We start from the raw sequence: 17,276 nt of genomic DNA on the forward strand, positions 1-17,276 counted from the left end.
ACATTATGCAATGATGTTGGATTACATGTCTGTCTTCTCCACCAGAGGAAAAGCTCCTTAAGTGCAGGGTCCATATTTTTCATATTTTTCATATCATGATACCTAATGATGCCTAGCACTTGGGAGGCTCCCAAGTGCTGGGGACCCAAAGATGAATAGAATAGAGTTCCTGCCCCTGAGCAGCACAGTCTAGTCTAGAAGACAATCACACAAATGAACTAAAATGTAATGATAAGTGGTATGACTGACATATAATCTAAATTCTATATCAACATCTTCCATCTCTACAGTTCCATCATATTATACACATCACTAGTCACGTTGCTGAATTTTGGCTTGACGGACTCCTAGAAACAGTGAGTCTGAGATCAGGGCTGGGAAAGGGGAAGGAAGAAAAGGGGAGAGGGGGAAGGGGAAGAAACAAGGACTATGTTCTATTCATCTTTGAATTCTCAGTGCCTCACACAGAATCTGGCAGATCAAAGGTGCCATGTATATTGACTATATGGAATTAATCACACCCTTCTTAAGGGGTGGGAGGTAACCAAGCAAAGCTAAAAGAAGGAAATGGACATTATCACTGAACTTGAAACTCATCTCCCAAACCACAAGAGAGACCCAACGGCATGAGCAAAGGCATCAAGAGGCAGAGCAGTCTAGGACGGCCCCTGACAAGCACAGCTGAGTTTAGGAAGATGCCCAGAGTAAATTCAAAGCCTGAGGATGTTCTGCCACTCCAAGCTATTCTCTTGGGGATCCTTGGATGTCCTAAGAGACTCACAGTGAAGAGCTAGTTATCCTAGATCTCCTATCCACCCAAGAAATACATTGAAGGATTCTGACTTGCTAAGGACAGCTATAAATCCTCAGAAATCACATAACTCAGAAGTGGTCACAAGAATGACACACAAAACTCAGCAGTAAGGCTTATTCATTTTTCATTCACTACAGACCAGATACTAGCATGCTCCAAATTCCAACAGAACTGAGGATGAGACCACAGTGGTCATTCTCCCTAGTCTTGACCCAGATACGCCACAGCAATTATTTGGGGATTGTAACCTATAATATTTTTAGTAGGGTTCAATAAAAGCTATAGAAAACATGTCTCAGAAGAAAAACAGGGCCAATAATTTCATGTTTGGGGACTGTAGGGTTAACAGTGATTCTGTGAAATATTTTACATAACATGACCCATGCTCTCTAGCTGACAGAATCACAGTGAACTTCAGACTGTTCTGAACCAAACCCTTATACGTACATGGAAGGTAAACAATAAAGTCAAAATGAAACACTGCAGTTTGGTTTGTATTTTTAATTTATGAAAACCTGTTCAAGGGAGTTTACACACACCACAAATACGCTCTCAACAAGCTGAATTTTCATGCTCCTCTTATCACCATTCACATTGGGCCCTTTTCTCTAACCTATGGCCCAGAACCAGGCCACCATAGACCCTGAGAGGAAAGCCTCTGGATCCATCATGTGCAGGAGACAGAGTTGCACTTCCCTCTTCTCGTCTGTCTATTCCATAGTAGAGCCTGAGAGTGGGCTCCATGCCCTGGGTGTCTATGGATGTCGCATTGTTCTGCCTCACAGGAAGAAAAGGGGAGAAATCCTGCTAATGGTTTTATTTCAATAAACTGTTTAAAATCTAACATATAATTTCAAAAACACAGAAGAGTAAAATGAGGAGAAAATCTGTGTTGTCTGAAACTTTAAAAATAGAGAATGTTGACTATATTCCTTGCATTAAATGAAGATGTATGATTCTGCAGCCTATAATAAAGACATTCTTTACGTCAAGAGAATGGGGTGAAAGGAGAAAAAAATCATGAATGTGGAATTGAGGAACGCTCTAAACATGGGGGGAAATGTTGAGAGACAGAAGTGACACGGAGGGGAAAATCCTAGTACCAAGAAAGCAGTGTAAGTTACAATGAACCTCTGGGAACATGAAATTGTTCAGAGTCTACCGTGATGAAGAGCTGGCCAGGCTATAATGCCTTCTAAATCAAAATTCAAACGTACCTATGTGGGAAATGTTCCATAACATATCAAGTCTGCTTATATAATGGGTCAGTAAGCAAATGGACTTTACAAAAATTCCTTGACAGTGATATTTTGCTCAATTGTAGGACTGTGTAGGGCCAGAAAAAAAAAAGCATATAACTTCTTTACATTCTGCTTAACCTAGAAACATATCTATTATGAGTAGGGTTACTATATCAAATACATGCCATACTGTTTGCATTCATTATTAGTAAAAATATTTACAAAAAGGACACTGACATCAAACTTTGTAATAATGTCTTTTTTAAATTCAAATTTATTATGGCTTTAAGGAAATGTGTGATTAGGCATCCAAGCTCTTTCTAAACTCTAACATTTTAAAAATTATTCCTTTTAAAGTATTGTTCAAAGCTGTATACACTTTAGTTTTCAATAAAAAAAGATAATGAGATTAACAATTCATGATTTTATGTATTCACGCAGAGTGAAGAGGAAATGATGCTGAATCAAACTCCGAAACCCAAACAGCTGGGTAACTGAGTTAAATATTTTAAAGCTGATTCTGTGTGTGTGTGTGTGTGTGTGTGTGTGTGTGTGTGTGTGTGTGTGTGTGTACAATTTTTAATTACTACTTGAGCATCCAAAACTGACTGAAAGCTGACTGCTGTCCAAACTCAATTCCATCATTTCTTCCCTTTTACAAACCAGAAGATTTAAACATACACAAGTGCAGGACCAGTATGACCATTTCTCTTTCTTTAGCAATAATATCTACTTCTAGATTGGCTAGATCTACAGCTAACAAATAAGTGGAATCTGGCTTCCTCCCAAAGCAGTTATGATGAACACCTACGAATACTGTTTTGGACGGATGGGCCCTGAGGGGTTCACTCTGGAAATCAGAAGCATCTGAGGTCATTTCCAAGCACTGCACAAAGGCTGACTTTAGAAAGGCCTCTGGAAGACACAGCCACAGTTGCAGGCTTCATGCTGCTCGAAACAATGCTGCTCCAGTCCACCAGAGATCTGAATCAGAAGAAAATCAGAAAAGAATTTTCCAGGAAACGTTTTAAGACCCAACTCAAACCCAAGGTCTGGTTTTAGTCTTTGACAAAAAAGATGTCACCCAAACATTGACTTTTGATTCCTGATTCTGTGAAAACGCTTCTGAAGACCAACTTTAGTGTCTGTCCGACCTAGGTCCTCACTGCTTGGAGCTCAGGACTTTTTCAGAAGATGGAATTATTTCGATTCTGCTTTTGAGGAACCAGTGGGGTTTGTTTTCTCTGGAAATAGCTCTTGTTCTCCCAGAATGTATAACATTTCCTTATCTTCACAACAGTCCTCTGAGAAGGGTAGGACAGGCGAACCCTCTCCGTTGTACTGACCAGACCATTAGACGGCTTGCCAAGTGGCTCCCTGTAAGCAAAGCTGTGATGACAGAACTAAATGCTCAAGTCCAGCACTTCAATGCTTTTATGCAAAGGCATCAAAAAGGGGTGTGACTGCTAATTTACTAAAATATCTATTGATGTGAACATATAGATAAAATCCACGTGACTTATTCCCCTTTGAGCTTGGCCACAATATTAATCTAGACCAAAATCGAGAGTTCACTTGTAAATAAATGATGGCCATAAATTTGGCCTTCATTTATTGTAGACTACCGAACACCTAATTGGGCCTCACTAGGAAACTATTTTTCTGATGGGCAAGAGAAAGGAACTTAAAAATCCACAGCTGCCATGAGAGGTGACCTAAGAGAGAAAGCTGATAGAATCATGTAAGTCCTGGGGGAGGGGGAAAAAAAAAAAAAAGAATTCCCCAGGGGAGGGAAAAAAAAGAATTCCCCAGGAAGTGTATATTAATCAAGCAAATGTATATTAATAATTGTATTACCTTTAAAATTTTAAACCTAAGAAATGAGACAGCCATACCACTTATGTTTTCCTATATGGCATATACATGTAAATGACTATGCTAATTAAACTAAAACTGTGTGATTAAGGAGACTTACAATTATAATATACTTAATTCCTCTTTATAATTACTGCTTTAAATCTAGCAAAAGAGATTCGTCATCCTCTACTTTCACCTGGGGTTTAAAAGTAACTTTTAAAGGCTCGGGGGTCGAGATTTCCCCACCTTCTCGGGGAGGATGTGAGGCTCTGGCCTCCTTGGGGTCTGTTTCACTGAGCACCTCGGTGTACAGCTCACTGATGGGGCCCAGAGACTCGCTCCTGGCAATGATGTCCACCCCTATCTCCCTGACCTCTTCGGGACCTTCGGCCGCAGCACGGTCTTTAGTTTTCCGAAGGCTATGCATCTTAAAAGCTTCCTTTGAAGGAGCTGCATTAGAAATAGATTTCTTAAACCTTTCCCCTGACTGCTTCAGCCTCTCCCCCGACTGCCTTAACCTCTCCCCTGACTGCCTTAGCCGCTCTCTCCTCTCTGGTGTCACTATTCTAGTCCTAATTCTGTTCACTTTCTTGTCAAAATTCTGCCGTGTCTTCTGCATGTTTTCTTTGGAAAAGGCCTTTTTGATATTATCAATGCGCTTCCTGCCTGACTTTTTAAGCCTGGCAGATCTGCTCTCTTCAACATAATATTCTTCATCCGAAGACAGATCAACTGGGGGATCGAAGATATCGTCCTCCTCCTCTGGACCCTCCGCAGTCAAGCTTCTGTCTTTCATGATAGACAGGGACGTTGGACACTGAATATCCTCCTGAAGGAGAGAGAAAGCAAGCGTGTTAGCGATGGGTTCTTTAACCTTCCGGCCACGCCTTTTCAATCTCCTCCACGGGCTGCTTATCCTCCCCCCACTCCCTAAATGCTGGCATTTCTCAGGGTTTCTTTTTCTTCATCTCCCAAGCTCACCCCGAGCAAACTTATCCACTGCTCTACCTTCACATCCAGGCAAGCAGACTCACAAATCTTTTACCTTCACCTCTCCCCTTCCCCTAAGATGAAAACCCATTGCTACATGTCAGAAAGACTTCTCCACCTAGATGTAACACAGGAACCTCTAACTTCACATATCCAAAAATCAAGGCCCGGCCATCATCCTTTCCTGGACCTCTCAGCACCAATACCTCCAGGTGCCACCCAGAAAAACCTCAGAAGCATGGTCCCAAATATTCCCTCTCTTCATCCCATATCCAAGTGGTCACTAAGCGCTGTCGATAATATTGCTTAATAACTACTAACTCTTCTGTTCCCGCCTCCTTCCTCCTTGCCTCTACCAACGTCTTAGTTCAGGCCCTGTCATCTCAGGCCTGAACTCGTGCAATACTTATACCTCTAAAACATCACCAAAGTACTTCCTGAGAAATGTTTCTAAAACATAGCTCTGATCACATGCTTTCTCTACTTTAAAACATTGGGGAGCTCACCAATACTCAAAGGATAGAGTTCAAATTCTTCAGTATAATTAGAAGGCTCTTCAGTTTGAGCAAAACCTACTTTCCCACTCCTCCAGTCCAGCAACACAACCCCTCTGAGTTCCTTAAACACATACTGTTTTCATCCCTGCATGCCTTTATAAACGTGGTTTTTGCTACCTTTCACCTCTTTCCAGCTTTGTGAATAAAATCTTTCTTCGAGTCAATTCAAATATCCCCAACTTCTCCCAGAGGTCAAACCTGTCTCCAATCTATACCATAATGACACATGCATTCCTCTACTTATAACATTTATCACAGTCTGAATTGCATCAGAACTCTACTCATTTATATTTGTCTCCCTGAGTCCTTCACTAAATAATAGCTTCCAGGAAAGCAGAGATGTATCTTATTTATGTCTTATGCCTGGCATCTATCAGAGTGCCTTGTACATAGTAGGTATACTCAACAAATGACGGTTGGAACAAATAAGAAGCATACGCCTTCATTCAACAAATTGTTACTAAGCACCTACCATGCACCAGTCACTAGTCTAGGAACTGAGAACCTCCCTCTTTGAATAAAACAGAGTAAAAGGGCTTCTCTGGTGGCTCAGTGGTTGGCAGTCCGCCTGCCGATGCAGGGGATGCGGGTTCGTGCCCTGGTCCGGGAAGATCCCACATGCCACGGAGCGGCTGGGCCCGTGAGCCATGGCCGCTGAGCCTGCACATCCGGAGCCTGTGCTCCGCAACGGGAGAGGCCACGGCAGTGAGAGGCCCGTGTGCCGCAAAAAAAAAAAAAAAAAGAGTAAAAGAACTTGTATTCTTGACGAGAGAAATAAACAAGTTACTTACATAGTATGTTGGATGGTGATAAGTGCTAAGATGAAAAATAGAGCAGGGCAGGGGGATACACAGTGACTGGGGAGGATGCTCGGAAAGGCCTCACTAATAAGGTGACATCCAAGCCTAGACCTGAAGGTAATGCATATAACTGAGAGGAAACGAGAAACAGCAAGGAAGGCAGTGTGGCTGAAGCAGAGTGACCAAGGGGCAAGAGCAGGAGAGAGGGTAAGAGAGGTAGTGGGAGGGCCAGCTCACGTAGGGCTCTGTATCTGATCATAAGGACCGTGGCTCTTACTCCGAGTGCGATAGGAAGCCTTCTAAAAAGTTTTGAGGATAGTGACATGACTTGACCTATGTTGTAAAAGGGTCACCCTGCTGAAACGAGGCTATCGAGGGCAAGATGAGAAGCAGGGACAGCAGTTAGAGACCACTGAGCTCAATCAGGTAAGAGATGGATCAGGGTGTGGACAGAGGTGGTGGTGAGAAGTGGCCTGATTCCAGATCCACTTTGAAGGTAGGAGCCAACAGGATCTGCTGCTGCTAGATTGAGATGTGGAGAGTGTCAAGGATGATTCTCTAGTCCAGGGCCTGAGCAGCTGAAGGACAGATTAGCCATTCACTGAGATGGGGAAGGATGGGACCTGAACATGCTGACTTTGAGATACCCACTGTACATCCAAGCAGAGATGTTGAGTGGACAGCTGAGTACATAAGTCTGGGATTCAGGAGAGAGATCTGGACTAGAGATAAATTTAGGCATCATTAACATAAAGATGAAACTAAAAATCATGAGACCAGATGAAAGAGATCACCAAGAGATTGAATGAATGGGTCTACACTCCATTATTCAAAACTCCTTGGAACAAAGCTACCTTTCAGAAATCAGAATATTTCAGATTTGGGGAAAATAATATATTACATAACATTCCCAGTGAGATCTTGGGAAAAAACCTTTTTGTGGCAAAAAAATACAAATATTCACTCTAAGGTGGGACAAAGAGTATAAACAGCCTCATGCTACTTGAGGTTGGGTTTTGGCATCCACTGAGTTCAGGTAAAGCTAGGTCTTGCTGCCAAGTAAGTTACGATAAAAATTTTATTTTTACAGATTTTTGAATTTTGGTGTTATTGATACATAAATGGATTTTGGACCTGAAGATAAGAAGGAAGAGATGAGGGACTTCCCTGGTGATACAGTGGCTAAGACTCCACACTCCCAATGCAGGAGGGCCCGGGTTCAATTCCTGGTCAGGGAACTAGATCCCACATGCTACAACTAAAAGTTCACATGCCACAACTAAAGACCCTGCATGCTGCAACTAAAGATCCCTCATGCTGCGACAAAGATCTCGCACGGGGCAACTAAGATTCCACGTGCCGCAACTAAGACCCAGCACAGCCAAATAAATAAATAAATAATTCAAAAAAAAAAAAAAAGAAGAAGAGGAAGGAAGAGATGAGAAAGAACCAAAAAGGATAAATGTCAGCCAGTGAGGCAGGAGGAAATCCAAGAGCGAGAGGCACCCCCAGAAGCCAAGGGGAAAAAAGTTTCAAGAAGAGAAGGAGGGACCAACTATGACAAATATGTCAAAAAGGTAAAAGGACTCATCAAATTGGATTTGGGAACATGGCAGACACTGGTAACCTTGAGAACCAGGCCAGAAACATGGCTGCTAAAGGACCCCAACTTTCTATTTCGGGGTTATTTCTAAAACTAAACAGGAAAAACTTTAAAGATCATGGGATTTTTAACTGAATCCACGAGTTGAAATTTCTAAAAGAAACTGTGCTCCTACTTGAGATCCAGATTAAATCTGTTCAACCAAAAAATTTACTGTGTAAGAAATACATTTATACGTATTCCAAAACCTATCATCCTGATAGTCAAGAACGTATCCCCAGAACTTTACTTCTCTGGATACTTATTTAAAATTAACTTCTTTGGCTACAGGATTGGAGAGTCTAGGAACTTAAAAAAAAAAAAAAGGTAGAGTGGGTATCTCATAGCTCTCTGATGAATCAGAAGCAGCAACATTATTCCTCTCCTTTCCTGACACCTACTACAGGGAGTAGCTTCAGCAGCACTGAGTGGGTGGGTATGGACTGAGTAGGTATAATTAGAAAAGGAGCCAAACAATAATTACTGTTTCATATGGAAAAACCCTCACAATCCTGCTGTGAAGAAATCAGTTATGGCTTAACTCAAGAATCACAAACCCTTCTTCAACTGCACAACAAACTCAGGCTTAAAAACAAAACAAAACAGGGGTAGAGACAGAGAAAGTACCTGTTATGTAAATCTATTTGTTGCAACTCCTCTGAGTCAAAGATACCATGAGTTAGTGGTGAATACACTGTAATAATAATTGAAAATTATAGGGCTGAATTATAGTTGATTGCCAAATACAATTATTATACATTTTTTCATGTAAAATTCTAGGTAAAAAGATGATTTTTGTAACAAAATGAGTATTATGAGTCAGAGTATAATGGCCTTGATTATCAAAGTAATACTGCTAAGAGAATTTCGAATATTTAGAAGTCCGGGACTTATCATTAGGGAATGGCCAAATACCTCATTTGGGAGGCACGGGCATGTGGTTAGTAAGCAAAATTGTTAGAAGATATGGGAAGCCTCCTGGCTTTCTTTCATGGTGAGGAGGTTGCTAAGGTGAAAGCATGTTCAAGGAGAAATCATAATTGTATGATAAAGAGCAGATCATTTTTTTCAATGCCAATGTCCACAATTAGGTGAAAGCTCTGCCGTACACAAAGGTGGGAGATAAAATAGCAATAAAGACTGCCACCAAAAGATATATCTAGGGAAATCTTTTTGAGGAAAAACCCAAATCGAAACGAAAGTATACTAGAGCTGAATTACTCAGCTTCAAGTTAATTTTAGTGGAAGGAGCAATCTCAATATAACCACTTAAACATATTAACTGTAAGAATGAATTATAAGAATTTTGGGAGTTCCCTGGTGGTCTAGTGGTTAGGATTTGGAGCTTTCACTGCCGTGGCCTGGGTTCAATCCTTGGTTGGGGAACTGAGATCCTGCAAGGTGCGCAGTTTGGCCAAAAAAAAATATATATATATATATATATATATATATATATATATATATGCATGCACACACATATATATATATGACTTTTAACTGTTAAGCATATGACTTCTAACTGTTAAACAAACCCATATGAATGCTGTATACAGTGTTCTAATATCTAATGAATCATTGAATCCATTGGTATTTATCTTTTCTTTACATGCTCTCCCATTACAAGAGATAGCCACTGCTTATAGATAAAGTGCTGCTTACTCTGAACAACTTAACTTCACAGACTCTTCATAGCATTATGTCTCTCACTAGTGCCTCTCGCTTCTTTTTTCATACCATCTTCTATTCATTCAAGTAACTGTAGGTGCTCAAAGAAAAAAAATAGCAACTTTCAGGAAATAAACAGGTGAATATAGAAACAACTTTTAAAAAAAAGAATTATGTCAATAGACAAACAAGGGTCAATTAGAACTTCTCAGAAACTCCTCTGCTTTCTTTAGCCTTTGTAAATCTTGATTGTTAACCTGGTCTACTCTTCACACAAAGGTTCTCAGGAGACATGCTGGATACCAAGAATGTTTCCTGGCATGCCCCATGCAAGTGGAGGGTGAGTTATACCCATTACTGTTTGTTTTTTTTTTTTAACATCTTTATTGGAGTATAATTGCTTTACAATGGTGTGTTAGTTTCTGCTTTATAACAAAGTGAATCAGTTATACATATACATATGTTCCCATATCTCTTCCCTCTTGTGTCTCCCTCCCTCCCACCCTCCCTATCCCACCCTTCTAGATGGTCACAAAGCACCGAGCTGATCTCCCTGTGCTATGTGGCTGCTTCCCACTAGCTAGCTATTTTACGTTTGGTAGTGTGTATATGTCAATACTACTCTCTTACTTCGTCCCAGCTTACCCTTCCCCCTCCCCGTGTCCTCAAGTCCATTCTCTACGTCTGCATCTTTATTCCTGTCCTGCCCCTAGGTTCATCAGAACCATTTTTTTTTCTTAGATTCCACATATATGTGTTAGCATATGGTCTTTCTGACTTACTTCACTCTGTATGACAGACTCTAGGTCCAACCACCTCACTACAAATAACTCAATTTCATTTCTTTTTATGGCTGAGTAATATTCCATTGTATATATGTGCCACATCTTCTTTATCCATTCATCTGTTGATGGACACTTAGGTTGCTTCCATGTCCTGGCTATTGTAAATAGAGCTGCAATGAACTGTTAATGCCCGTGGAAAAGTGAATTCAAGAATGGATACTACATTCTCCAGTACTAAATTTAGATCCCCATTACATATACTACAACTGGCTTCTGAGAGTAAGATGACTGATTTTTTTTTTTCAAAAATTTAAGTCTGGAGAAGGACTTCCAGGGACCTGGGAGGAGAGGGAAATGGTAAAGGCCTTCAGATGGCATAGTCGAACTTGACTACCTTTGAAGTAAGCAACCCTCTCTCTCCTCCCATTCTTCCTCCTAAATAACCAACAGGCTCTTAAATACAGATCCAAAATACCACTCTGCCATCCCCGTGTAACCTTATCAGCCAACAGTGGGCTATGGAGAATTGACTAAAGTGTAAAGAATGCCCCGGGAGTTATGGCCCACATCCCTGGTATCTTTCAACTACCTACCAACGGTGTTCCTATTTCAATTTGTTTTTATTCTTCTAGGCCTTTTCTCTATGCATATGGGCATACATGCATTTTAAAAATACAGTGTGATAACACTGCATATATGTACCAGTGAACATGCCCGCACACATTCCTGATTTTATGCTTACAACAAATTCTTTGACATTAAATTTTGGGGCCAAAAGGTTTGCGAATTTTTAAGGTTCTTAACACATAATACCAAAACTGCCCTCCAGAAATGTACCATTTAATATTCTACCAGCAGAATATGAAAGTGCTTATTATTTCCTACTCTTAAACTCTGCGAATGTTTCAGTAACTGCAAATATTTACATAGGTGAAAATGGAATTTTGCTCATTTACTTTGTCTTTTGTGAACCGACTGATAATGACTTTCCAATTTTTCTACCATGAAAGTTCAACTTTTTCCCTTTTAATTTGTAAGAGTTTTAAAATATATTATAGATATTAGGCATTTGCCATGGATGTGTTCCTATTTCAAAAAATATGAGTATCAAGTGCAGAGTAAGATAGGAACTTATTATCTCAACACACAATGCCACACAAAAACTATCATGTAAAATCAGCTAAGTAGGGACTTCCCAGGCAGTCAGTGGTTAGGACTCTGTGCTTCCTCTGCAGAGGGCACAGGTTCGATCCCTGATCAGGGAACTAAGATCCCACAAGCTGTGCAGTGCAGCTAAAAGAATTCAGCTAAGTAAAGACTTGGTAATCAAATATAAGGAATTACTTATGCGACTCCTACATTTATATAACTATAAGAAAAAGAACAACTGTCTGATTGTTCATTAAGAAATAGACCCTTTGTCTTATTATTGTGACTTATACATTATTATAGGTAAAAATTCCAATAGACAAATTATATTCTGAAAAGTTTACATTTTACTGTTTAGGGCTTTCTGGGCTCTCCATAATAAGGGAAAGAACCGCTTTGCAGAGCTACAGGTCCTCAGTTTCTTTTTTTCTATAACAAAGAGGTGTTTTAAACTGGAGGCTTCTTAGATATCTTCTAGTCCTAACCTTCTCAAAGGCTTTGAGAGGGCATCATGCTAATACAGCTAATATGCCAAAAGCAGCTTACCAATATTAAGTTTCAAAGGCAAGAAATAGACTCAGCTATGATCCACAGTTCATATTACATGAAACGGCTGAGAAGCTCAAAACACTGACATGATAGTATACCAGTTAACATAGAAATGGTTTTCTCCTGAGATCTCTGATGATACAGAACTCCACCACACGCATATACACAATCGTTACCTTGTGACAGGTCTGACAAGACCTGTTGGCCATTAAAGGACGCAAGAGACAGCAGTAATCGAGCTAAACACAGGTGCCAGCTTACCTGGAATATTACCACACGGAATTTGTTCTTCTTCATTATTTCCTCTTGCTTGGATTCAACTTTTTTGACGTGAGTTTGTTGCTTCTCCACTCGGGCCCTCACTTCTTTAATGTGAGCACTGATCTTTCGCGTTTTCTCCATCAGCTTGTTAATGACATAACCTGTGTTGCTGTGTGACTGCGAAAACTTCAGCAGGTCAATCTGGACGGTCTTCATGGCATTTTCCATCGCCCTGTGTCTCTCCTCTATCCTCTTCTGGCTGGCCTGCACGCTGTCCACGATGGCAGCTACTTTGTCCAGCACAGTCACGATGGTAAGAGCAGCGTCTTGGTCTTCATCTTCTGTCACACTCGACAGGCGATTCTGGTGGATTTTATCAGCATTTGAAGCAGACCCATTATGTTCCATTTTATTTATTTCTCAGTGAAAGATGTCTTAGCGCAATCAATTCTGGCACTGAGAGCAAGAAGTTAGCCTGATAACAGGGAACAGGGTTGTTTAAAGGGTTGGAAACCCCACCCCTGGAGACTGGTCAAGTATTTGTAACTACAAATACCCATACGTGACTGTTCTGCAATATGAACCCTTGCAAAAGCACTGGGTGCTGTTCCAAACATGCTTACTGATGACTAAGGGACTCAAATAAGACTGTGTGGGTAGAAGAGGAAAGCTTTTTAAAAAAAAAGTTCCCTAAGGCCACAATGTTACTAATATTAAGCCTCGAAGCCAAATAACCAAAAAGGCAAACTCCAAGCGCTGGGTGAAGCTTCTACCTTTAGACAATTTCAAGCAGTATTTGTAAAAGCAAATGGGAATTTTGAACTGAAATCTGCTTTTTCTATTAATTTCACATATTAAACATACTGATATGTCAATATCAAAGAATGCAGTAAATAAACACACCAAAACAGAGGCCGTATAGTGAAAACATTATATTATAACATGCTTTTCCAAACCAAATATTAAAATTAATATTTTGAACATATTCTTAAATTCTACATGCATACTTCTGAATACCTAAACTACATGTTAAACAGCTGAATACATTCTATTCACACTTCAGATCTTTAAACACCAACAATCTATTAGTATAGCTATTACTACAGGACAAATTTGGATAGAGGTCTTAGATGATTTTTAAGCTCATGTGAAGAGCACCAATCGTTAACAATCATTTTTGCATTTATTCACAAACACTGATACAATTGGTTTATTTATGTTAAAACAAATATTTCTTTAAAAATGAATGTGTATAGAAGTAGTTTAAATGATAGTGTAGGCTTTATTCCAATCTGTTTGTTAAACAGACTATTTTCACAACATCTAAATCTACTTTTCAGTGATCCGTTCCATCATTGTTACCATATACTTTCAAAAATTCAGAATTATTTTTTCAAGGAGAGAAAGGATCAAATTCCAGTCCATACACCTTATAAATATTTTACATCTAACACACACAGCTTTACAATTCATGCGATAGGCAGTGTCTAAAAAATCGGTTAATAAATCTCAAAAACATTGAAATGTCTAAACACAGAGTCTTCTAGATTTTCTTTTGTAAGAAAAGTAATCTGTAAACATCTTTACCTTCAGTTCATGCTTGGTCATTTGCTGTGGTCATTGTGGAAGAAGTGGGTCTGACTTTATAACCATTTGTGAAGTGGTCCATCTTTGCAAAAATATTACATTCCATGGGTAAAGAACAAGTCTTAGAATTACCATGTGGTACAAATTTGTGAAATCAATTTCTGTATTTAAAAACATAAAACAAAGACTACTAAACAGTCCAAAACTGTTGTACCTGAATATTCTAAATACAAGCTAACAGTACTACACTAAAAATGTCCAAAAATAAGGCCTCTGAAATAAATATTTCCATTCTTTAAAAAAAGACAAATGTACATCACATGGTCAGTGTACATATAAAAGTCATCAGTTTAAACCATTCTGGATGATGTATCTGAAGTAAAATGACCTAGGTTTTGCTTCTGTCGTCGTCCTCTATTGTTTTTAGGGCATTTTCTGTTGAATTAAGAAAAAAAAAAAGAAAAATGTCATTTTGTTTAGGATATTTCAAATGTTTCCTGAGTAACACACACTTCACACGTAAAGCCATACTGCATGTGACCACATGAAAGGGAAACAGACGCTATTTGATGAGAGACCAACATGTCAGACTGCCATCTTCTCTATAAAGCTGGGAGGTAAGAGGGTTTGATATATGATGCAGGTATGAATACAAATGGAACTCACTCCTGGAGTCTCCCCTGGTGCATGTGCATCCCCGAGAGGAATCCCCACCCTTCTTCTGGCCTGGCAGCTCCCAAGACACAGTGACTGCTAACATATAACTCGTGACAGTAGAAAGGCTCCTGGCTTATGTACTTTCCCTGAGCATGATGACACCCCCAAAAATGACAAGGACAGCTTAAATGAAGGAGAAATCAGAAAGAAATGTGCTTATTAACCTCAGATCAGAATACACAGGAAATGCCTAGCAATTTTAGACAGTAACTAAGAAGTCATTCCACACCCTTCTAGGGCACACCACAGAACCCAGAACAGAACTGCCCTCCGGGGCATAAGGGATATTCCTCGACTCTGCTCTCACTGTTCCGTACATGTTCCTCCGCGGGGGTATAAAGCTCATCGTGCCGTCACTGCTCTTGTGCTTGCCCACTAGAATGCAAACATATCAGCTCCTACTGTGCACAAAGTGCTATGCTACACAACATGGAATAAAGGGACTGAGATGAGTTCCAGTAATTCTGAGTTTGGGCTCTGCTAGAAACTAGCTGTGCAACCTCCTCTTCCTATAAGCAAATATTAAAGTTGGACTAACCTCTAAAATCTCTGCCAGCAAGGAACTTATAATCTAATGGAAAGAAAGTCTTGAGAGAATGAGTGCTTCTACTGTAAGGTTCCAGGTTTTTATTCAGTTTCAAAGAGCACTACTTTGTCTTGACTTAAAAGCCTTGATGGTAACGCTTCCATTTTACATAACTGTTTTTCACAGATTTTATCTTACTCATCCTCATAAAAACACTTGGAGGTAGACAGTGATGGAATCATCTCCATTTCATAAATGGGGACACTGGTTGAGAGGGCAAGCAACCCTCTGCAACTGTCACAAACTCACCTTGACATTGGACAAGTTCCAACTTCCCGGGACCACGGTTTTTTCATCTATACAATAAAGGGATCTGGCTAAGGTGATGTTCAACATGAAAGAAGATTACAAGCATAAAAGAAGAAAATTTCACTTATGTAGTCTTGATAAGTGGGTCAGTGAGAACATCCTTTTAAAGGAAGATTCCTCATATGTAACAGCCACCCCAGGATAACAGCTGTCCCGTAATGGACTATGTGGGAGAGGCACTCCTCAAAAATGCAATGCAGATAAGTCCAGGCGCATAATTATAATATCCTAAATCCACATGAGCAAGACATTCTAGAGGAGAAAATGCCACAATAAAAAGCCCTCAGGGAGAGATCTATGATAAATTCAATGAGATGACCCTTCAGACATAGAGATGGAGAGCAGTGTAGACACTGTAACACAGTTAAAAATAAATATATGGCAATGCTGACGTGTCTGTGAAGGCAGCAAATGCATTTGGGGTATAAATTGGGGGGGTACTACCTTGAAAACTACTTGCTGGGTATCTTTAATTTAGTCGTTGAGGATTACAGCACAGTGAGAATCAAAGCAGAGAGCTGGACAAAAGGCTGGATACGATCTGTAAAAGGGCTGAACTATCTCTGTGATCTTGGCTAAAATACTTCCCAACCCAGGGCTCCAGTTTCCTCACTTCTCTAGAATGAAGGGGTTGAATGCAAAATAACTCCCTGCTGACTTTAACATCCTTTGATCTTAAAGATGGCACTGTCACTGGGTCTCAAAATCTTCCCTTCCCTTTACCTAATTACCTTATTTCTTTCATTCATCTTCAAAATCATCTATTACTCCACTCCTGCTTTACTCTAATGATGTCCTAAATGGTCTCCCCCAACCTCACATTTTCTCTCCTCTGGTGAATTTTTCAGATGACACTCGGATTAATGCTCTGGAAAAATGGTTCATACCAAGTCCCTCCCCTGTTCAAAAACCCTGAACCACTACAAAATCAAGTTTGAACCTTGCTCCCATGCAATGGTCATACTTGGCAAATATATTTCCCAAGATGACTCAACACAGACCCTCTTCCTCTTGGTGGTTCAGTGGAAAGAGGAATGATTTAGGAAATGGGGCAGCACCAAATCCAAATCCAGACACTTCCACTTGCTAGCTGGATGACCACAGGCAAATTACTTAACCTCTGAGCCTATGTTAAATAGCCACAGGCAGCCCTGCTGTTACATGGTAGTTTTTTTTTTCTATTTTCTCTTTGTGCTGTCATTATTTTTTATAATATTATGTCTCTACTTTAATCTACTGTCAAATTTTATACTCAGTAGTCTTGCCTAAGGGCAGATCATCTGTTCTACAGAATAAAAGTCCACTGGCTTTAGTGCTTAAATTTTATGAAAAATATCTGCTTCTCAGAGAATATTTTTTATCATTTCTAGATTTATCATTTTAGCTCCAGATGGCTGAGACCACTGAAGATCTGCTTCTATCCTGTCTTTGGATAGAAGAGCCATAAATCCATTATGGCCTGCCAATATCTGCACTTGATAAATTCCAACCCTCTGCCCAGAATAATACAGAAAAGTATAGAGATGATGTTTATGGGACTCTGAACCAAGCCTTAAAGGAGGTAGGACAAAGCAAGCAAGAAGAAAAGACATGAAGCTGGGAAGCATAAAGACAAGATGAACTTAATTTGCTTTTACTTCTCCCAGGTCCAGTTCAGTTCTGACTTACATATTTCCACTCAGCCTGGAAAACACCCATTTTTAGGCTAATTGCACTCCAAATACGTCCTTTAGTTTGGGGGCTAGTTATGATAAACTCCAACAGTTT

General features: G+C 39.9%; 2 protein-coding genes across 2 annotated transcripts in view; both read right to left on the reverse strand.

Annotated features, from left to right (window-relative positions):
- Positions 1 to 1,318: 1,318 nt before the first annotated feature.
- Positions 1,319 to 13,726, reverse strand: CAVIN4 (caveolae associated protein 4). The gene is made up of 2 exons (XM_082655965.1): positions 12,311 to 13,726; positions 1,319 to 4,741 (listed from the first exon to the last, which is right to left on the reverse strand). Exons 1-2 carry the CDS (start codon positions 12,716 to 12,718, stop codon positions 4,061 to 4,063), a joined length of 1,089 nt encoding a protein of 362 aa, XP_082512091.1. The 5' UTR covers positions 12,719 to 13,726; the 3' UTR covers positions 1,319 to 4,060.
- Positions 13,727 to 13,903: 177 nt separating this feature from the next.
- The window catches only part of TMEFF1 (transmembrane protein with EGF like and two follistatin like domains 1), a gene marked incomplete at its 5' end in the record, with an annotated part of 92,685 nt that continues 89,312 nt past the window's right edge, over positions 13,904 to 17,276 (reverse strand). The window contains one exon of the mRNA XM_082655964.1: positions 13,904 to 14,332. Coding sequence (XP_082512090.1) covers positions 14,248 to 14,332 — 85 coding nt within the window. The 3' untranslated portion in view covers positions 13,904 to 14,247. The remainder of the gene's footprint in view (positions 14,333 to 17,276) is intronic.

This window comes from Grampus griseus (assembly GCF_964374135.1).
Source record: "Grampus griseus genome assembly, chromosome: 6".
Classification (NCBI taxonomy): Eukaryota; Metazoa; Chordata; class Mammalia; order Artiodactyla; family Delphinidae; genus Grampus; species Grampus griseus.